General features: G+C 39.1%; 1 protein-coding gene across 6 annotated transcripts in view; it reads left to right on the forward strand.

The window, feature by feature from the left end:
- The first annotated feature begins 1763 nt into the window (after positions 1 to 1763).
- MRTFA (myocardin related transcription factor A) overlaps positions 1764 to 23347 on the forward strand; it is a 167192-nt gene continuing 145608 nt past the window's right edge. For 2 of the 6 annotated variants that reach the window (XM_073788139.1, XM_073788140.1), the window contains exon 1: positions 1764 to 2081. In XM_073788139.1, the coding sequence (XP_073644240.1) occupies positions 2031 to 2081 (51 nt within the window). In that variant the 5' untranslated portion in view covers positions 1764 to 2030. Of the gene's footprint in view, positions 2082 to 15791; positions 15825 to 17180; positions 17200 to 23347 lie in introns of those variants that run through there. The other 4 variants (XM_073788138.1, XM_073788141.1, XM_033865987.2 and 1 more) reach the window with 4 other exon arrangements.

Below are 23347 nucleotides of genomic sequence, written 5' to 3' on the forward strand. Positions count from 1 at the left end.
GAAAATACCTACATGACTTTTGAGTTTTTTTGTTTTTATTTTCTGGGCTTGCTACTGATTTAGCCAAAGTCAGAGAGGAGACTAGCAGGTCTGAAATTAGAGACACCTGTGCTGTTTTGGAAGCTGAGACTCTTGATCCAGGGTTCGCTGAAGTTGGTGCAGGGGAGGTCAGAGTAGGTTAATATTTTCATAGCTCAAAGCAAATGTGAATTGTGGTTGTTTATAGGTGCATTTTTGCTTGATCTTTGTTTGTAGTTACAAATGGGGTAAACAAAATACAGTACTGCTGTTTTGGGAAACTTCTGCAAAAGTCCCTGAACCAATGCAAATTAAACTTCTTCAAAAATAACAAAAAATTCCCCATGTGGATATTTTGACTGAGGGAATTGACTGTTGCCATCAGGCTTGTAAAGAAATTAACATACATTTTAAAAAACAATTATATATTTGATTTTCTGCTTTTAAATTTCTTTAAATTCTTCTCATAGGAGGTACCATCTCTGTATCTCAGGCACATGCAATAATGTGAGATCAGAATAAATTGTTACTCTCTTCCAGGGGATAGGAAATTAAGTCAAAGTGTTCCTTCTCCTTATTCCCCATTTAAGGGTTCCAAATCCATTGTCTTTCTACTCTTAAGATAGTAAGATTTTGTGGTCCTAGCCAGGTTTGTAGAGAGTTACCCAGAGACACAATACTGTCCTTTATTTGGCTGAAATGAAAACATTAATATTTCTTAATCTATGAAAAATTTCCTTTTTATTTTCTTGTCTGTCGAATGAATTACTGTACTTTTCCTCTTGGCTACTTCCTTTAGTCAGAAAAACTCTTAATAATATAATTTTCCCTCCTTTAGCGAACAAATACCACTTAAAAAAAGAAAACAACTTTATTGAGGCATAATTCATATACTGCAAAATTTGCCTTTTTGAGGTGTATGACTCAGTGATTTTTATCAGATTTGTAGAGTTGTGTAATCATTATCACATGGCAGTGTTACTTTTCCAGCATCCCCAAAAGATCTCTTGTAAACACCGTTTTTTAACTTCCTCTAAAGTCATCCACAAATTTTGTTGTTGTGCGTCAGATTTAATCTCCTTTCTATAAAGTTTCCTAGCATTCTATCGCATGTCTTCTTCCCCCTTTTATTATTTTTTATTAGAAAAAAATTTTTTAGCATCTTTATTGGAGTATAATTGCTTTACAATGGTGAGTTAGTCCCCCTTTTATTTTTATATTAGTTTCTTATTGCACATCAAGCATATCATCCTTTTGTCATTTTAAGTCCATTCTCTCACCTCTTTTAAAACAGTGTAATCTTATTTAAAAAGAAGGGCTTTAATTTTTATTCAGAGTTATTCCCCCCACCCCCCGCACAAAAACCTTAGGTCTCTCAGTAAAAGCTCTTGCATTATTCTTGGTTTCCTGTTCACCTCACTTGTTATTTATTTATTTTTAAAAGAAATCATGTATCTGGTTATTTCTCTTTGTATATATAGATTAGATATTTGCCAGTTTGGAGAATTCTGCTTGGTACAGGAGTGTTCAGATGCTTAGTAGATAAAATAAGGTAAATGAATATTCTGGTACTCCTGAGCTTTTAAAAATTTTATCAGTGTATTGGTTATCTGCAGTTGACCCTTGAACAACATGGGTTTGAACTGCATAGCTTCACTTATACGCAGATTTTTTTCAATAAATACGTATACTGGGACTTCCCTGGTGGCGCAATGGTTAAGAATCTGCCTGCCAATGCAGGGGACACAGGTTCGATCCCTGGTCCGGGAAGACACCACATGCCACGGAGCAGCTAAGCCCGTGCGCCACAACTGCTGAGCCTGTGTGCCACAACTACTGAAGCCCGCGCACCTAGAGCCCATGCTCCGCAACAAGAGAAGCCACTGCCATGAGAAGCCCGCACACCACAACGAAGAGTAACCCCCTCTCTGCAACTAGAGAAAGCCTGCGTGCAGCAATGAAGACCCAACGCAGCCAAAAATAAATTAAGTAAATAAATAAATAAAATACGTATGCTACTGCACCATCTGTGGTTGGTTGAATCCTCGGATGTGGGACCACAGGTAAAGAGGGCTGACTATGGGACTTGAACATCCGCAGATTTTGGTATCTGTGGCAGGTTCTGGAACCAATTCCTTGTGAATACTGAGGGATGACTGTATTTCAACATAATAAATTATCCTAAAACTCAGTTTCAACAGCTTGAAACAACAATAAATGTTATTGTACACAGTTTCTGTGGCTCAAGAATCTGGGAGCATTTTAAGTGAGTGATTCTGGCTCATGAGGTTGCACTCATAATGTCTGCTGGGGCTGTGGTCATCTGAAGGCTTGACTGGGGCCAGTGGATCCACTTCCAAGGTGGCTCACTCACATGGCTGTTGGCAGGAGGCCTCAGTTCCTTAACAGATGGACTTCTCCAGAGGACTGCTTGAGTTTCGTCACAGCATGGCAGCTGGCTTCCCTCTAGAGCGACTAAGCTGAGAGAGTAAGGAGGAAGCCACAGTACCTTTTATGATTTCATGTCAGAAGTCACGTATTGTCACTTCTGTTACATTCTGTTCATTAGAAGAGAGTCACCAAGTACAGCCCACACTCAAGGGAGGGGGGTAGTAGTTTCCACCTTTTGCACGGAGGAGTATTAAAGAATTTGTGGGTATATTTTAAAGCTACCACACTTGGTATTTTAATGACTTTATTTTTTCCTATGGGAGTTCTGTAGCTGCTGCCTTTGTTTTCAGTAGAATTTAGTTTTTGTTTTATTGTTCATGTGTATATCTAGGTTATGTTTTAATTTCTTTTTGGTAATGGAAGCTTTAACATTTTAGTTAAAATGACTAAACAGGTTATAAATAAAACATAAATTTAGGGGATGAGAGTATATGGTGTAGTTTACTGGTAGGTTTTAAAATTGGGCAAATTTTCTGGTAACAGAGGCTTCTGTATTTCCCTTCTCAGACAGGTTGTGAAGGAGTAGGATCTATACTTGCTGTTGTCACTTCCACATCTCTTTCTACTTCTTAATCCACTGAGTTGTTCACTGCACATGGGTGCCAGCCTGAGGGTGTGTGTATGTGTGTGGGGGGGCTGAAGTCCACCCTGAGCCCTGCTTATCAATCTGTGTGCCTACCCAAAGAAGGCACCCTTTATGAATTTGCATTTAGGTACCCTGTGGTCTCACTGAAGTCACCAGTCACTATTTTGTCCATATGCCAAATCAGTGAATACTTCTTTCTCTACATTAATTGGTTCATCAGGTATTTATTGAGCACCTTCGGTGTGCCAGGCATTGCTAGGGGCAGGACTCCTCTGAGGCATTTGGCACTGTTTAGGATTTTATTTTCTTAAGGCTGTCTGTCCGCAGAAGATCGTATTCTTCCCTCCTTCCTCTTTGGCTGCTGCTTCTCAGCATCTTTGGTAAGCTTCTTGTTCCCTGCTTAGCTCTCCGTTGTTGATACCCCCTAGGTCTCTCTAGTCTTGGTTGTAGACTTTAGCTCTCATCACTGTCTACATTCTTTGAGGATCTCTGCATCAAAACCTCTGGTTTCAGTCACTGCTTATTTGCTGTTGATTTCTAAGTAATTCCTTCACCCCAGACCTCTAACAAGTGCTAGACCTATTGATCCAGCTGCCTTCTGGGCATCTCCATATGGGTGTTCATTCCATAGGTGCCTTAAACTTAACATGTCCAAACTTATCTACCTCTCCCCACCTCCACCACCTCCTGCACCTGTTTATCTCCTGTATCTGTGAGTGCAAGATAAATCATTTCTTCATTCATATTACTTGTGTTAGAGACCTGGGAAATAAATTAGACCCCTCCTGTTACCACCTCACTTTAGGCCTATTTTGTTTTTAAAAAAACAGCTTTACTGGGATATAATTCAGATACCATACAAGCCGCCCAAATAAAATATACAATTTTGTAGTTTTAGTATATTGTAGTTGTACAACCATCACCACAGTTTTAGAACATTTTCATCATCCCTCGAAGAAACCCCATAGATATTAGCAGTCATTCCCTATTCCCTCCCTCCTCTCAGCCTCTCCCTTCTCCCCCAGCTGTAATATAACCCCTAACCTACTCTGTAATTCGATAGATTGCCCATTCTGGACAGTTCATATAAATGCAGTCATAAAATGTGTGCTATTTTGTTACTGGCTTCTTTCACTTAGCATAATGTTTTCAGGGGTCATCTGTATTGTAGCATATAGCAGTACTTCATTCCTTTTTATGAATGAATAATATTCCATTGTATGGATACACTACGTTTTAAAAATAAGTGTATTAGTTGATGGACATTTGGGTTGTTTGTACTCGTCGGCTTTTATGACTAATGCTGCTATGGCCATTTGTGCACAAGTTTTTGTGTGAATGCATGTTTTCATATTTCTTGGCTGTATACTTACAGGTTGAGGCCTATATTTTTTTATCCCTCTGTATTATTGCAGTAGAATTCTAACCAGTCTCCCTGCCTCTTGACTTGCCACCTCTCTAATTTGCCCTCCACTTTACTATCCAAGTGATCTTCCTGACATGGAGATTTAAGCACATCACTTCTCTACGTCTGTGTCTTGTGTGGCTGTGCGTTGCTTTCAGGATAAAGTTCAAACTCAGCCTAACACACAGGCCATTTTATGATCTGGCTCCTGCCTTCCTTTTTTTTCTTGCCATACTTTTCATTCTTGTTAGCCTAACCTCAACTGATGTTAGGCTTTTTCCCATTAAGATTTTAAAGCTTCTAGAATGGTTAATCACTCTCTTTCCATGGGAAATGACTGCTTATTCTTCAGAAGTCAGCTCTGGTCCCATTTGTGGTAAACTTTTTATTATCTTTTATTTTATTAAACACCCTTTCTCTCTGCTCTTATAGTACCTTTACTGTAAGTGCATACTTTTACATAATGCTTATCACACTGTTCTCTGGACATTGAATCTTTTTTTTAAATTATGCAAATATAGCATTGGATTTATGCTTTTTAAAAATATTTTACTTTTTTAAAATTAATTAATTTTATTTATTTATTTTTGGCTGTGTTGGGTCTTTGTTGCTGCACGCGCCCTTTCTCTAGTTGCGATGAGTGGGGGCTACTCTTCGTTGCAGTGCACGGGCTTCTCATTGCGGTGGTTTCTCTTGTTGCGGAGCACGTGCTGTAGGCGCGCGGGCTTCAGTAGTTGTGGCACGAGGGCACAGTAGTTGTGGCTCGCGGGCTTAGTTGCTCTGCAGTATGTGGGATCTTCCCGGACCAGGGCTTGAACCCACGTCCCCTGCATTGGCAAGCGGAATCTTAACCACTGCACCGCCAGGGAAGTCCTGTGGATTTATTCTTTACAGAAATTTATTTTTCTTTTCCATTACGGTTTATTACAGGATATTGAATATAGTTCATTGTGCTATATAGTAGGACCTTGTTTATTTTATGTATAGTAGTTTGTATCTGCTAATCCTAAACTCTTTAATTTATCCCTCCCCCACCTCCTTTCCCCTTTGGTAGCCACAAGTTTGTTTTCTGTGTCTGTGAGTCTGTTTCTGTTTCGTAAATAAGTTCATTCGTGTCATATTTTATTTTTTTTATTTTTGTGGTACGCGGGCCTCTCACCGCTGTGGCCTCTCCCGTTGCGGAGCACAGGCTCCTGACGCACAGGCTCAGCGGCCATGGCTCACGGGCCCAGCCGCTCCGCGGCATGTGGGATCCTCCCAGAATGGGGCACGAACCCGCGTCCCCTGCATCGGCAGGCGGACTCTCAACCACTGCGCCACCAGGGAAGCCCCGTGTCATATTTTAGATTCCACATATAAGTGAATACCACGTATGGTATTTGTCTTTCTCTTTCTGACTTACTTCGGTTAGTATGATAATCTTTAGGTTCACTTCAGTTAGTATGATAATCTCTAGGTTCATCCATGTTGCTGCAAATGGCATTATTTCATTATTTTTTATGGACGAGTTGTATTCCATTGTGTATATATACCACATCTTATTTATCCATTCATCATTCGATGGACATTTAGGTTGCTTCCATGTCTTGGCTATTGTAAATAGTGCTGCTGTGAATGTTGAGGTGCATGTATCTTTTCGAATTAGAGTTTTCTCTGGATATATGCTCAGGAGTGGGATTGCTGGATCAATGAGTAACTCTATTTTTAGTTTTTTAAGGAATCTTCATACTGTTTTCCATAGTGGCTGCACCAGTTTACATTCCCACCAAGAGTGTAGGAGGGTTCCCTTTTCTCTGCACCCTCTCCACCATTTGTCATTTGTAGACTTTTTAATGATGGTCATTTTGGCCGGTGTGAGGTGGTACCTCATTGTAGTTTTGATTTGCACTTCTCTAATAATTAGCGATGTTGAGCATCTTTTCATATGCCTGTTTGCCATCTGTATGTCTTCTTTGGAGAAATGTCTTTTCAGATCTTCTGCCTTTTTTTTGATTGGGTGGTTTGTTTTTTTGTTATTGAGTTGTATGAGCTGTTTGTATATTTTGGAAATTAAGCCCTGGTTGGTAGCATCATTTGCAAATATTTCCTCCCAGTCTGTAGGTCGTCTTTTCACTTTATTTATGGTTTACTTTGCTGTGCAAAAGCTTGTAAGTTTGATTAGGTCCGATTTGTTTATTTCTGCTTTTATTTCTGTTTTTTTTTTTTTGTGGTACGCGGGCCTCTCACTGTTGTGGCCTCTCCCGTTGCGGAGCACAGGCTCCGGACGCGCAGGCTCAGCGGCCATGGCTCACGGGCCTAGCCGCTCCGCGGCATGTGGGATCTTCCCGGACCGGGGCACGAACCCGTGTCCCCTGCATCGCAAGCGGACTCTCAACCACTGCGCCACCAGGGAAGCCCTCTGCTTTTATTTCTGTTGCCTTGGCAGACTGACCTAAGAAAATATTAGTAAGGTTTATATCAGAGAATGTTTTGCCTCTGTTCTCTTCTAGGGGTTTTATGATGTCATGTCTTATATTTAAGTTTTTAAGCTATTTTGAGTTTATTTTTGTGTATGGTGTGAGGGTGTGTTCCAACTTCAGTGATTTACATGCCTTCGGACATTGATTCTTCTGTTTGTTTCCCCAGGTAGACCGCAAATCTCTGAGGGAAGGAACCATATCTTCTTTGACTTGGTGTCTCCAGTGCCTAATAAAAACAAAAAAAAACTAGCTAGTATCTGCTGGGTTGTTTAATATATGACAGGCAGTACTCTAGCAGTTTACATATATTTTGTCATTTAATCTTCAAAACAGCCCTGGGCTTCCCTGGTGGCGCAGTGGTTGAGAGTCCGGCTGCTGATGCAGGGGCCACGGGTTTGTGCCCGGTCTGGGAAGATCCCACATGCCGTGGAGCGGCAAGCCTGTGCTCCGCAGTGGGAGAGGCCACAACAGTGAGAGGCCCGCGTACCGCAAAAAAAAAACACAACATAAAACAGCCCTTTGAAGTAAGTACTGTTATTATCTTCCCTTTAAAAATGAGGATATCAAAGCACTAAGAGATTGGGTAATTTGCTAAAAGTTACACAAATAGCAAATAGTGGAGCTGGGATTTGGTAGAGCTGGGATTCAAACCTGCGCACTCTGATTCCAGAATCTGTGCTCTTATTTTTATTGTGTTGCTGCCATGGAGTCTGACACACACATATATTTAATAAATATTGGTGGGTGAGTGAACACTCACTGTTTCTGCATGCTGGGCCTTTACTTTAGAAATGGTTGTGTTGAGGTTCCTGCCAATACTATGTTTGTGCTTGGGATTATAAAGAAAGGAAGATGGGGTTTGAGTCGCAGTGGCCTGAATTCCTATCTTACTCCCTGACTTCTGCTTCTTGATTCGTTTCTCTTTCCTTTCTTCTTCCATAGAGAATGGTTCTGTTATTCTGTCTTAATTCTTTAGGTAATGTTTACATTAAGGTTCCTGAGCTTTGTGTCTTGAATTATTTTCCACCTCAACCTTTTATTTTGGTAAGAATAGTACAGTGATCGTCAAGAATAGTACATATTCACCAATTGTGAATGTTTTGCCACAGTTTTGTGTTCTCTCTCCTTCTCTCTACACACATGCACACATTTATATATTGTTGAAGCATTTAAGGATTACTTTACTCCTAAATATTTCAGCATTCATTTCTAAAGAATAAGGACATTTCTCTCATATAACCACGGTACAGTTGTCACACTCAGGAATGACAGTATTGATGTATTATCATTATCTAACATGTAGTCCACATTGTACATATTTCCTTAGTTGTTCTAATAATGTCCTTTATAGCTTACTTTAAAAACTTTGAAATCCAGAATTCAGTCAGGAAATACATTGCATTTCGGTGTCATGTCTTTTACCCTGAAATAGTTCCTTAGCCCTCTTTTAGGAAGGGAGAGATGTCTTTCATGACATTGACATTTTGGGAAACCGGTTATTTTGCAGAGTATCCCTCAGTTTGAATTTATCTGCTTCCTCTTGAATAACCTCAGGGTAAATATTGTGCGCAGGATGTTTTGTCTTTCTTAGTGCTTCACATCAGGAGGCTCATGATGTTAGTTTCATTTTCAGTGATGTTAAATCTCACTTTTGGTTAAGTTTCTATGTGCCAGATTTATCCATTGTAAAGTTGCCTTTTCTCCTTTGTAAAATATAATCAGTTAGGGTAATAACAGTTATTTCCTTTTGATATCTTTTTCTTTTTATTAAATGTATTTATTTTATTTATTTATTTTTGGCTGTGTTGGGTCTTCGTTGCTGCACGCGGGCTTTCTGTAGTTGCGGTGAGCAGGGACTACTCTTCGTTGCGGTGCGTGGTATTCTGATTGCGGTGGCTTCTCTTGTTGCGTAGCACGGGCTCTAGGTGCACGGGCTTCAGTAGTTGTGGCTCGTGGGCTCTAGAGCGCAGGCTCAGTAGTTGTGGCTCACGGGCTTAGTTGCTCCACAGCATGTGGGATCTTCCCAGACCAGGGCTCAAACCTGTGTCCTCTGCATTGGCAGGCCGATTCTTAACCGCTGCGCCTCCAGGGAAGCCCCTTTTGATATCTCTTGAAGTAATGAAGTACCATGTGGTTGTCAAAATAGAAATGCCTCTTAAGGAACAATTAAGCAGGCTAACAGTTTAAAAATTGAGTATTATGTGCAAGGCAGCACGTACAAAATGGAGTTCAGAGTTCATTTAATTTGAGCTTCTTTGTAATGTGAACTTTTAAGTGCAGAGTTTAAATATGATTGCTTAAGAGCCTTGGGATGAAAATTGAATTTTTCTTGGGTCACAGGAATTTTTGCTGATAACCTTTTCATAGTTAACTTTAGTGTATTAACATTTTTCATAGTTTTCAGATAAGTTCTTTCCTGCTCTTAAAAGTCCCCTCCTCCTGTGTTCTTATTTGTGCCTTGAAACAATATAACTCTTGGTGAGGGCTCTGAAGTTGATCTGGGTGTGACTCCTGGCTTAGCCACTTAGTCACTAGATGATCTCTTTTTTTTTTTACAAACTTATTTATTTTATGTTATTTTATTTTTGGCTGCATTGGGTCTTCGTTGCTGCATGCAGGCTTTCTCTAGTTGTAGTGAGCGAGGGCTACTCTTCGTTGCGGTGCATGGGCTTCTCATTGCAGTGGCTTCTCTTGTCGTGGAGCATGGACTTTAGGCACGTGGGCTTCAGTAGTGTGGCACGTGGGCTCAGCAGTTGTGGCACGCGGGTTCTAGAGCTCAGGCTCAGTAGTTGTGGCGCACGGGCTTAGTTGCTCCACGGCATGTGGGATCTTCCCAGACCAGGGCTCTGACCTGTGTCCCCTGCATTGGCAGGTGGGTTCTTAACCACTGCGCCACCAGGAAAGTCCCTCAGTTTCTCCTCTTATAAGCTTGCTGCAGGTGTTAAATAAGCATTTGGCACTGTTTCTGGTCACATGTGTTTAGTAAGTGTTATATATTCTTCTCAGTCTGATAAGACTTGTTACATATTATTCATTGACTTTTCCCTTAAGTCTGTGCACTGCACATGTATATATAAACATGTAAATGTACCTGGAGACTTTGTTCAAGGAAATAATCTTAGACATTTTTTCTGTAATTCTCTCTGTCCCATCCTTTCTTCATGAAACTTGGGGGAAATGTAGATTCACTTTTAACGTAGAATCCATGTGTTAACCTTTTTTTTTCCCCCTCTTAAATGTCTACATTTGCTGTATCCCGCTTGGAAAATAGCAGCCAGGGACTGCCTAGTGCGAGGAAAAAGGTGGTAAATATTCTTTCTACTTCAGACTGCTTGATCTTAATGCTTCCTTGGAAATGGATAAATTCCAGGAACTGATAGCTGCCTGACCTTTCTGCCCTGAGTTGGAGGCCATAACTTATTATGTGGCAATCAGTTGAACTAAGGAGAATCATCTACATTTTTCAGTGGTTCTCAATCGGAGAGGTACCATATCTCCAGAGGGTATTTGGAAAAGTATGGAGGCGTTTTTGGTTGTTACAGTGACTGTTAGGGGAGGGAGGAGATATGCCACTCGCATTTGGTGGGCAGGGATCAAGATAACAGTCCAAAACAAAGAATTACCCACTCAAAATGGCAATATTGTTGCCTTTGAGAGACTCAGCTAATTGAACCTAAAGACTTGACGAATTGGTAGATAATGTTTTATTTTATCTCAGTTATTTAATAAAAGGTTATTGCTTAAGGCAGGAAATTTTATGAAAGAATCTTTCAGAGCTGTAGTATATAACCTCTGAATTCTTCAAGGAGAAGTAGGCATATTTTCTTATTTGGGAGAGTAAGATTTTTTCCTGAAAATTCTGAAAGCAGTGCCATTATGAATGTGCATTGGTGGTGTCTCATCCCTAAAATTAGGAGTACTTGAATGGTTAGAATGGTTTAGTGGTTAAAGAAAATAGGCATTATATTCCTTTAGTAATCTGTATATCTCCATGGTTAGTAGAAATAACATAATTTGTGCTTGGCATTCCAGTGATGCTTGAATATTGCCTGTGCTGTTTTTTCTTTCTTTCTTTTTAAAAATACCAAATGATGTATTTTTTTGGCAGATCAATGAGATTATATTAGGTATGTATTTGAACTTGTTGTAGCTTGTTTCATTTGAACCTAATGTAGAACTTTGACAAAAATTTTAGGGAAGGTAAGTACTCTCAACTTCCTACGGAAAATTTCACAAATTTTTTGGGACTGTGACTCATAATTGGAGACATATTTTATATTAGAATCCAGTTATACAATAAGTACATAGATATCTGAAACAAAAGTTTCATGAAATAATACCCTTACTACATTCTGATAGTTTCTATTTTATTTAGTTCAAAATGCTGACCTTGGTCTATTAAATTGATTTCATGACCAGTGTATTACAAATTGCAATATGAAAAATACTGCTTTAGGGTATACATTCTTGCGATTCTAACCCAAGTTTTAAAATATATCCCAATTATGACTATATCTTTTCTTTAAAAAAACTTTTTAAAAATTATAATGGTAAGAACACTTAAAATGAGATGTACCCTCTTAACAGATTTTTTAAGTGTACAATACAATAATAATATCTATGTGCACAATGTTGTACAGCATATCTTTAGAACTTATTCATCTTGCACACAAAACTGAAATTTTATACCCGTTGATTAGCCTAGTCCTCTTTAACCTTCCCCCCTAGTCCCTGGTAACCACCATTCTATTCTATGAGTTTGACGATCTTGATACCTCATATGAGTGGAATCATGTGCTATTTGTGCTTCTGTGACTGGCTTATTTCACCTCGCATAATGTCTTCGAGGTTCATCTGTATTGTTGCATATTATAGGGTTTCCTTCTTTTTTAAGGTTGAATAATATCCCATTGTGTGTGTGTGTGTGTGTGTGTGTATATATATATATATATATATCACCTTTTAATTTATTTAATAATTAATTATTTTGGCCATGCTGTGCAGCACGTGGGATCCTAGTTTCCCGACCAGCCTTGCGCTGGAATCGCAGAGTCTTAACCACTGGACCACCGGGAAAGTCCCTGTATCACTTTTTTAAAGTTCATTAATCCATTAGGTTGTTTCCACATCTTGGCTGTTGTGAATAGTGGTGCATTGAACATGTCTAATATCTCTTTGAAATCCTAACTTCAGTTATTTTGGAAAAATATCCAGAAGTGGGATTGCTGTATCATATGGTAGTTCTATTTTTAATTTTTTTCGAGGAACCTACATGCCGTTTTCCATAATGGCTGTACCGTTGCATTCCCACCAACAGTGTATAAGGGTTCCAGTTTCTCCACATCCTCTCCAACACTTGTCTTTTTTTTTTTTTTTTTTTAATAATAGCCATCCTGACAGTATGTGGTGATAGCTTATTGTGGTTTTAGTTTGCGTTTTCCTGATGATTGGTTGATATTGAGCATTTTTTCATATACTGTTGACCATTTGTATGTCTTCTTTAGAGAAATGTCTATTCAAGTCCTTTGCCCATGTTAAGTTGGGTTATTGGTTTTTTTGCTATTGAATTGTAAGAATTCCTTATGTATTTAGGAAATTAACCCCCTATCAGATATTTGCAACCCCCTATGCAAATATTTTTCTCTCATTCTGTAGGTTTCCTTTTTCCCCTGTTGATTGTTTGCTGTGCAGAAGTTTTTTAGTCTAGTATACAGTCATCCCTCAGTATCTGTGGGGAATTTGTTCCAGGTGCCCAACAGATACCAAAATCCACAGTGCTCAAGTATCTTATATAAAATGGTATAACATTTGCATATAACCTACACACATTCTCCCGTATACTTTAAATCATCTCTAGATTACTTATATTACCTAATGCAATATAAATGCTATGTAAATAGTTGCTTGCATGGCAAATTCAAGTTTTGCTTTTGGGAACTTTCTGGGATTTTTTTTCCTGAATTTTTTCCATCCACAGTTGGTTGAATCTGAGGATGCAGAGCCCACAGATACAAAGGGCTGAATGTAGTCCCATTTGTCTATTTTTGCTTTTGTTGCCTGTGCTTTTTTTTTTAAATAAATTTATTTATTTTTATTTTTGACTGTGTTTGGTCTTCGTTGCTGCGTGCGGGCTTTCTCTAGTTGCAGCGAGAGGGGGCTACTCTTCGTTGCAGTGTGCAGTCATGTTATTGTGGTGGCCTCTCTTGTTGTGGAGCACAGGCTCTACGTGCGCGGGCTTCAGAAGTTGTGGCACACGGGCTCAGTAGTTGTGGCTCTCAGGCTCTAGAGCGCAGGCTCAGTAGTTGTGGTGCATGGGCTTAGTTGCTCCGCGACATGTGGGATCTTCCTGGATCAGGGCTCGAACCTATGTCCCCTGCATTGGCAGGCAGATTCTTAACCACTGCGCCACCAGGGAAGTCCCCAGTGGATTTATTTTTCAGCTCTCTATTCTATTCCACTAATCTATTTGCCTGCCTTTGTGCCACTACCATATACTGTTTTAATCACTGTAGCTTTATAATATATTTTGAAATCAGGAAGTGTGATACCTCCAGCTTTATTCTTTTTCAAGATTGTTTTGGCTATTTGGTGTCTTTTGTGGTTCAGTATGAAGTTTAGAATTGTTTTTTCTCTTTCTATAAAAAATACCATTGGGATTTAGATAGGGATTGCATTGAATCTGTTATCTCTTTGGGTTACATTTAAACAGTATTAAGTCTTCCAGTCCATGAACATGAGACATCTTTCCATTTGTTTGTATCTTTAATTTCTTTTGTCAGTGTTTTATTGTTTTCAGTGTACAAGTCTTTCACTTGCTTAGTTAAATTTGTTTCTTACTGTTCTATTCTTTCTGATGCTATATTGTAAATGGGATTCTTTCCTTAACTTCCTTTTTAGATAGTTTATTAGTGTATGTTGATTTTTGTATCCTGCAACTTTACTGAATTTGTTAGTTCTAATAGTTTGGGGTTTTTTTGTGGAGTCTTCAGGGTTTTCTATATATAAAAATATGTCTGTAAACAGGAACAGTTTTACTTCTTCCTTTCTGATTTGGATGCCTTTTATTTATTTATTTTTCCTTGCCTAAGTGCTTTGGCTGAGACTTCTGGTACTCTTTTAATTAGAAATGGTGAGAGTGGGCATCCTTGCCTTGTTCCTGATCTTAGTGTCCAGTTTCAGTGTTTCACTGTTGAGTATGATGTTAGCTATGGGGTTTTTCTATATGGCTTTTGTTATGTTGAGGTAATTTCCATTTATTCCTAGTTTGTTGAGCTTTTTTTTTTTTTTGCGGTATGCGGGCCTCTCACTGCTGTGGCCTCTCCTGTTGCGGAGCACAGGCTCTGGATGCGCAGGCTCAGTGGCCATGGCTCACGGGCTCAGCCGCTCTGCAGCATGTGGGATCTTCCCGGACCGGGGCATGAACCCGTGTCCCCTGCATCGGCAGGCGGATCCTCAACCACTGCGCCACCGGGGAAGCCCTGTTGAGCTTTTAATTTAATCATGAAAGAGTGTTGGATTTTATCAAATGCTTTTTCTTCATCTATTGAGATGATCATGTGATTTTTATTCTTCATTATGTTAACACAGTGTATCATATTAATTGATTTGTGTATGTTGAACCATCCTTGCATCCCAGAAATAACCAAATCTGACTATTTGACTATCTGCTCCACTACTGCTCTTGTCTAAGCCACCTTCATTTCTCTCTTAGACTTCTCCAGTAGCCTCCTAATTGCAATCCCTGTTTCCTCTCATGTTCTACCCCCATCCAGCTCTGTTCTCCTTTCCACTGAATGATGATTTTATTTTTTTTAATTTTTTTTTTTTGGGGGGGGTGATCTTAGTTCCCCAGTCAGGGCTTGAACCCAGTCCCTCGGCAGTGAAAGTGCGGAGTCCTAATAACCACTGGACTGCCAGGGAATTCCCTGAATGATGATTTTAAAATGTTATTCCGGTCACAGTATCCCACTGACTATTGCTTTTTGTTATAAATCTAGCCTATATGTTTTTTTAAAGGCTTATATAGTTTAATAAAAATTTAAAAATTAAAAGTTAAGGTAATCACCGATTTCATACATCTAGAACAAGTTATATCATGGAGCCCTCTTGCTCAGTAGCGTTGAGGCTTAAACAGAATCTTCTCATCCCTGTTTGCTCATTTGCTGTTCTCACAGTCCTGCTGTATTCAGTTTAATTCCAGTGTATCACTTGGCCCCTTTTTGTATCTACTCTTCCTTTCAGATTGGCAGAGATGGTAGCTACTCTTCATTTTGTTGTAACTCCTTTTGGAGAGGGAGTGGTAAGCCAATATGAGAGCAGATTTCGCATTTTGTTTTATTTTATTTATTTTTTTTTTGCGGTACGCCGGCCTCTCACTGTTGTGGCCTCTCCCGTTGCGGAGCACAGGCTCCGGACGCACAGGCTCAGCGGCCATGGCTCACGGGCCCAGCCGCTCCGCGGCATGTGGGATCTTCCTGGACCGGGGCGTGAACCCCTGTTCCCTACATCAGCAGGCGGACTCCCAACCACTGCGCCACCAGGGAAGCCCGAGATTTCGCATTTTAAAAGACAGGATAGCGTGCTGAATCAAATATCCCAGAATCCTCCATACCTGTTTCATCATTTGTTTACAGAAAATGAATATGGTAGTGTGGAAATGCTGAGTTGGGAGTCAGCAGGTTGGGGTTCTCCTCCTGGCTTTGCCACTAATTCATTTGGTAACATTGAGCGGATTGCTTATAACTCTTCTGAGCTTTAGTTACTTCATCATCTGAAATCATTGAATACTGTAGATTTCTTCAAACCCTAAAATTCACCAATTCTACCACTGTTTGACAAGGTTTTGAGACAAAGAATCTCTTTCTCTACTCAGCCATCCTGAATCTGAATGCCTAGAAGAAGGAAAGTAAGTTTTAATTTATCACACTTGATGGGACTATTTCCAGAATTGTGGTTATAAAATAGTATAAACATATAAAATACAGCAGATAACAAATAATTATATATACTCCTGGGGGGTGAAAAATGTAGATAAGCAGTTCCTTCCTGTGCACTTTCTGTGAATTGCTCTGTAGTCACGATTGTATGATCTGCTTTAAAGAGTCTTTTGGGCTCTGCTTTACTATGTTTTCCTTGAGTCACAAGGCTCATTTCTTGCGCCATTCTCTTTGTATTATGTTTTGTGCCTGGAGTGTACGTAATTCAGCCAGAGGTACGTAATTCAGCCAGAGGTAAAGCTGGAGAATTCATTGCTTTGAGAGTGGGAAGCCCTCCACTTACATCCTGAGGCAGTTTTGCAGGAGAATTCAGCACCAGAAAAGATAAGGATACCAAAGTTATGACCGCCCGGTTTGCCACTGCTGTTACATAGGGAGCTAAGGTTTCCTTATTACACCTTTTGTTTTTCATCAAACATTGTAGCTTTCTCTGAGATGCTAGTGAGCTGTCCTGTGACTATATTTGCTTTCAAGTTATCAGGAAGATTGGTGGACATCCATTAACGTCCTATGAAAATAGGTAAAACAAGATTCTGGTGTTTTAATGAGTAGAATTGTTTGGTGGCACTCAGAGTCTTCAGGCTCTTGCACAGCCCTATTTGTTAAAGGCTTTTTACCTCATTTGGTGAAAGAGATAGAACATGTGCCCTAAAATCTATTAGTTGCTTTAGTCCCGTGAGGCACTTACCATTGCAGTGCCTAATGAAGGGCACTGTACTGTGTTCAGCTCACCCCCATGTACTCATAGCCAGATTACCGTCAGCCTTTTTTCAAACAGAAAGAACAGTGATGTGTATGCTGTGTGTCTCTATAACACAATGAACTGAGTTTTGGGCAAATATAGTCTAAAAGGAACTTATGGTGTTCATATGTTGTTAGGTAGGTTTACCCTGATCTGTGAACAAATCGTGACTTTTTCTAAGGAAGTCAATGTTAGATTAGACTGCCTTGCATCACAGAGGGGGTGTGTGTGTGTGTGTGTGTGTGTGTGTGTGTGTGTGTGTGTGTAAGAGTTAAAAGCTTTATTCTGTGGCTAAATTAAAGGAAGTGACCTAGGGACATTTCTTAGACTATGAATAAGAGTAAATTGATGAATTTCTCTATAGAAAGTAGATTAGTGGTTGCTGGGTGCGGGAGGAGGGGGAAATAGTGACTACTAACAGGTGTGAAGTTTCTTTTTAGGGTGATGAAAATGTTCTGGAATTAGATAGTGGTGATGGATGCACAGCTTTGTGAATATACCAAAGACCACTGATTGTCCACTTTAAAAGGGTGAATTTTATGGTATGTGAATTATATCCCAGTAATGCTGTTCTATTATTATTTTTTTTAAAGGACTAAATTATCTGTTTATGGGTAAGATATCTCTCTTTTTTTGCTGGATAGAGCTGTGTGAAATTCTAACACATGGGATGCTTTTATTAAAGATAGCATATATCATCCTTTTTCTAAAGGCTATGCCAACTTGAAAATCCTAATTATAAAGAAAAATTCTGTTTTATTGAAAGATTGAATGTGAAATTTAAAATTCTGTAGTATATGACTCTATGGGTGAACATGGGAAAGGAGTAAGTTGTGTATTTCATATATGTATGATCTAGAAATAGAAACATTACAAAAGAGAAAGCACATTTGTCTAATAAAGCTATAAAAATTGGCTCATTCTCAAATAATGAGATACTATTTCACACACTTCGATTGTGCAGATGTATCTAAAGTTTAATACTACCAGTTGTTAACAAGGCTGTGGGGAAGAGAAACCCTAATACACTGTAGAAGGATGTGTAATTTTTGGCAAGATTTTGTGAAGTTGAAAATAAATATACCCTATGAACCAGCAGTTAAAGGGATATATAACTCTACAGAGTTACATATGCAAAAGGAAACATGTACAAGCATTTTTATTTCAGTCAAATTTGTAATAGGAAAAATTTAGAAACAAATTATCCAACTACAGAGGAATGGATAATAAAGCAGTAGTATTTTAATGCAATTTATTATTGTTATACAGTCAGAACGACAAACCAGGTTCATCTGTGTCTACATATATAAATCCTGGAAACATTTTGTGGAGAAAAAAAGAAAGCAAGTTACAAAAAGTTAAATGTGATACCACTTGATTGTTAAAAACAAAATAAAATAATCTGTGTTGTCTGTGGATCCATACATATGCTGCAAATTTATTTTTAAAAAAGATGGATTAGGGGCTTCCCTGGTGGCACAGTGGTGAAGAATCCGCCTGCCAGTGCAGGGGACACGGGTTCGAGCCCTGGTCCTGGAGGATCCCACATGCTGCGGAGCAACTAAGCCCATGTGCCACAACTACTGAGGCTGTGCTCTAGAGCCCGCGTGCCACAACTACTGAAGCCTGCACGCCTAGAGCCTGTGCTCTGCAACAAGAGAAGCCACCGCAATGAGAAGCCCGTGCACCGCAACGAAGAGTAGCCCCCGCTCACCGCAACTAGAGAAAGCCTGCGTGCAGCAACAAAGACCCAACGCAGCCAAAATAAATAAATTAATTAATTAAAAAAATATGGATTAGAAGAAGATGTATTAATTTCAGCAGGATTGTTACTTTTTTTTTTTTAAAGTGTTAGAAATTTTATTAAAGTTAACATTCCACAAGATCATACTCATACAGATCAAACTGCAAAAGATTCCAGGCATACAAACTATCATCTGTTAATGTGCCATCTTTCTTCTCCAAATGTCAAAAATGTTCTTAATGATACAAAGTCTCTAGAAAGTCAAATTCACTGTCCATTTGTGCTGGGTAAGAAACCTATATCTTCATTCATTTCATGAAATCCATGTTAAAAGAACCCTGTCTTGGTTGTATATTATCACAGCACTCTTGTATTAATCCATTTTTCTCAATTCCCCATAGTGGACTGCCATCTTGATTTCTCAGTAGTAGGGTCCATTTGAGACTCTTCAAGCTGACTGGGTGTAAATAAATTCTTCCACCAACATCTATTTTCGTTGTACTGGCCCCTTAGATAATTCAGCCTCATGATTCATATTTTTGCTATATAAAATACAGACTATCGCAAAGATTTCCTTTATCCTCAAGGATAAAATTCCACGGTCTCAGTCTTCAAAATGGCATACCTCAAATAAGAGCTGTATTTGTTCAGAACCATCATCAACCAAATATAATTTTAATCTTGTAAGTTACCAGGACAGAAAGGGGCTCTTCTCGCGCAGTCCCCTTCAGGCTCCCGCCCGCGGTCACCGCCGCCGCCCCTTTCCCGGTGGGGCCGGTCCCGGCAACAGGGCCCCCGCGCCCCCAGCCCCGGGCCCCGCGGCGCTTCCCGCCCGGACCAGGATTGTTACTTTTGACGGGGCAGAGCACACAGTGGAATGAGCAGGGAAACCAAGTTACCTCCAGTTTTCTATTTCATAAAAAATTCTGGGGCTTCCCTGGTGGCACAGTGGTTAAGAGTCCGCGTGCCGATGCAGGGGACACGGGTTCGTGCCCCGGTCTGGGAAGATCCCACATGCCGCGGCGCGGCTGTGCCTGTGAGCCATGGCCGCTGAGCCTGCACCTCCGGAGCCTGTACTCCTCAATGGGAGAGGCCACAACAGTGAGAGGCTGGCGTACAGCAAAAAAAAATTCTGAAGCAAATATAGCAGTATGTTATAATTGTTATATTTGAGTTTGTTATATTACACTTTTCTGTATTTTAAATTCTTTCACAACTAAAAATAAAAAATAAAAGTGAAAAATATCATACAGCATTGGTTTAAAAAAAAATCTGTCAGCCTACACATTTTTCCTCAAATGTTTTCTTATTTATATTCATAGAAATGATTCATCCTAATGGTCATGAACATTAGTTTTTGAAGAAGTGCAGAAATTGTAAGTGCTATGGGTTATTTCATATTTTTATTTTAAAATCCTCATATCCATATTTTGATATTTTTTTCCTTGATTGAAATATGCTTGATCAACACTGTAGCATTATACAATAGCACATTAGTTATTGGCATGGTTGAGTTCTTATAAAATGTGCACGGGTTTTTATGTTTTATAGTTAGGACTTAGCTTTTCATCTATGACAGCACCTGTGTGTTTTAGTAGTGGTGTGAGAATGCTGCTTAGGAAGGGTCACAGGGCTCCCTTCAGATGTTCTTTCACACACTTTGAGTCTAAGGAAGGCTGTCAACTAGTATGATATTGGCAGGCACTAATGACATTAATGACTTCAAAGTTTATTTGTTATTAATATTATTATTTTTTATAAACATTTACTGTATATAATAAGAAAGTGTAAATCACCAGATGGAAGTGTACTTCTGAACTCTTTAGAGTAGAACTTTTTGCAACTGAACAATGGAGTGGGGGGATAGATGATGATAATTATTTTAGCTGCTCATCTTAAACAAACCTTAGAGAAATAGCACAAGATATGCATGCCTTTATGAGACTCGAGAATTCCTCAGTTTTTATCTTTTAAGTAGCAGACTTGGCTCTGGATAGTCTCCCTAACAATAACAGTTTCCTTCCTGTCATTCTTAGAGGTAAGGATGTGACTAGGATCTCTTCTGTTTAGTATAGAAAATGTTCCCTTCCTAGTTTCACTTTTTTCCAAGAAATGATTGAGTTTTTATATTTTAGAATGAGTTTTCAAGTTAGACTTTCCCCTGCAGCAATTTTGTGTTTTTTAAAATTGAGGTGTAATTGACATATAACATTACATTAGTTTCAGGTGCACAACATAATGATTCGATATCTGTATATATTGTGAAATGAACACCTCAGTAAGTCTAGTTAACGTCTGTCACCACACATAGTTACAGATTTTTTTTCTTGTGATGAGAACTTTTAAGATTTACTCTCTTAGTGACTTTCAAATATGCAGCACAGTATTAACTACAGTCACCAATGCTGTACATTACATCCCTTGACTTATTTCTTTTATAACTGGAAGTTTGTACTTTTTGACTCCCTTTACCCATTTTGCTCACCCTTTCACCCCACTTCTGGCACTTGCCAACCTGTTCTTTGTATCTGTAAGCTCGCTTTTTTGTTTTGTTCTGTTTTTTAAAGATTCCACATGTAAGTGAGATCATATGGTATTTGTCTTTCTCTCTCTGACTTATTTCACTTAGCATAATGCCCTCAGGGTCCATCCATGTTGTCACAAATGGCAAGATTTCATTCTTTTTTATGGCTGAGTAATATTCCATTGTATATTTTTACCACATTTTCTTTATCCACTCATCCATTTATGGACACTTAGGTGTTTCCATGTCTTGGCTATTGCAAAAATTGCTGCAGTGAACATGAGGGTGTATGTATCTTTTCAAGTTAGTGTTTTTGTTTTCTTTGGATAAATACCCAGAAATGGAATTGCTGGATCATATGTTCTGCTTTTAATTTTTAGGGGAACCTCCATACTGTTTTCCACAGTGGCTGCACCAATTTACATTCCCACCAGCAGAGCACTAGGGTTCTCTTTTCTCCACATCTTCACCAGTACCTGTTATTTCTTAATTTTTTGATGATGGGCATTCTGACAGGTGTGAGGTGATGTCTCATTGTGGATTTGATTTGCATTTCCCTGATAATTAGTGATGTTGAGCATCTTTTCATGTACTTGTTGACCATCTATATGTCTTCTTTGGAATAATGTCTATTCCAATAACGCCCTTTTTTTAATCAGTTTTTTTTTTGCCCTTTTTTTTTTTTTACTATTGAGTTGAATGAGTTCTTTATATATTTTGAACATTAACTCCTTATCAGAGATGTGATTTGCAGTCATTTTCTCCCATTCAGTAGGTTGCCTTTTCAATTTGTTGGTAGTCTCCTTTGCTTTGCAGAAAGAAGCTTTTTATTGATAGTTTTGGTGTAGTTCCACTTACTTATTTTTGCTTTTGTTGTCTTTGCTTTTGGTGTCAAATCCAAAAATGTAATTGCCAAAGCCAGTGTCACGGAGCTTACCGCCTGTGTTTTCTTCTCGGAGTTTTATGGTTTCAGGTCTTACATTCAAGTCTTTAATACATTTTGAGTTGATTTTTGTGTTTGGTGTAAGGTGGTGGCCCAGTTTAATTCTTTTGCATGTGGCTGTCCAGTTTTCACAGCAGCATTTACTCCAGAGACTGTCCTTTCCCCATTGTACATTCTTGGCTCCTTTAGGGCAGCGTTTTTTTGAGCTGGGGTATGTGGGTGGGGGAGAGTAGTGCTATTGAAAAGATCATGAACTCTGAGGAATTTTTCAGGACAGTAATTTAAAGAGATCAGATTTAGATTCAGCAGGAATGGTTTTCTCTGTCTCTGCTCTTTTCTTTTCTGCATAGCTTTTGAAGGCATTTCAGTACTCTAGAGATACTTAGAAGTGTTTACATAAATATGCCATGTTTGGGGCCAAGGTGGTGTTTTATTTATTTTGCTGCATTTGGTCATTATCAACTAAAATGGTTAATGTCTACTGTATACACAACATTGTTTAAAGATGTCCTCTCCCCCACTCCAAAATGAGGTCCTTCAAGTTAGAAACACACTCATGTCAGGAATGTTTGGGCTTCTCATCTGTAGTCTTCTGTTTCATTAATTATCTTAATGGTGACAGAAAACAAACTACTTTAGTTAAATGTTATATTGGAGTTTTTTCCCAGTAGACATTTTTGTATTTTTAAAGATACACTTAACACATTGAAAGTAGGGATCTCGTCGTGTGCAAAGAAAATTTGTGTAATTTCCCCAAACTCCATTTTTGGAATTATTTGACATTTAAGCCAAAACCTGACTTGGAAACATAGTTTTTCTAGGGCATTACAGATTTCTACCATCATTTAGAATCTCTTGGATTGTCCCATTGAAAGGTGGGAAAAGTAAGTTTATGGTATAAGTGGAAAACTTTTATGCCATAAAAGGTGTATCAGGGGCTTCCCTGGTGGCGCAGTGGTTTGAGAGTCCGCCTGCCGATGCAGGGGACATGGGTTTGTGCCCTGGTCCGGGAAGATCCCACATGTCGCGGAGTGGTTGGGCCCGTGAGCCATGGCCGCTGAGGAAGAGTGAGAGGCCGGCGTACCGCAAAAACAAAACAAAACAAAACAAACAAACAAACAAAAACAAAAGGTCTATCAGCATTCACCCAAGAGTTACTGAGATCAGTAACTTATCAAAGAGCACCTTGTTCTTTTTTTTTTTTAATTTACTTCTATTGTTGCCAGAATGCTATTTAAGAATGCTACCAAAGAATATCACTGGAGTATATTTAAATGAGAGAAATTGCTTAAAAATAGTATTTGTTGAGTTCTTACTCTGTGTCAGCATTGTTATAAGTGTTTCTCATATATTATCTCATTTATCTTTGGGGTAACTCTGTGAGCATCATTATTATCTCCATAAGGATTACTAGCCTAAGGTCACACAGCCTAGTAAATGGTAGTGTAGACATGTAAAATCAGGCCCTTTGACTAAAAT

This window comes from Tursiops truncatus, chromosome 11 (genome assembly GCF_011762595.2).
Source record: "Tursiops truncatus isolate mTurTru1 chromosome 11, mTurTru1.mat.Y, whole genome shotgun sequence".
In the NCBI taxonomy this organism is placed as follows: domain Eukaryota; kingdom Metazoa; phylum Chordata; class Mammalia; order Artiodactyla; family Delphinidae; genus Tursiops; species Tursiops truncatus.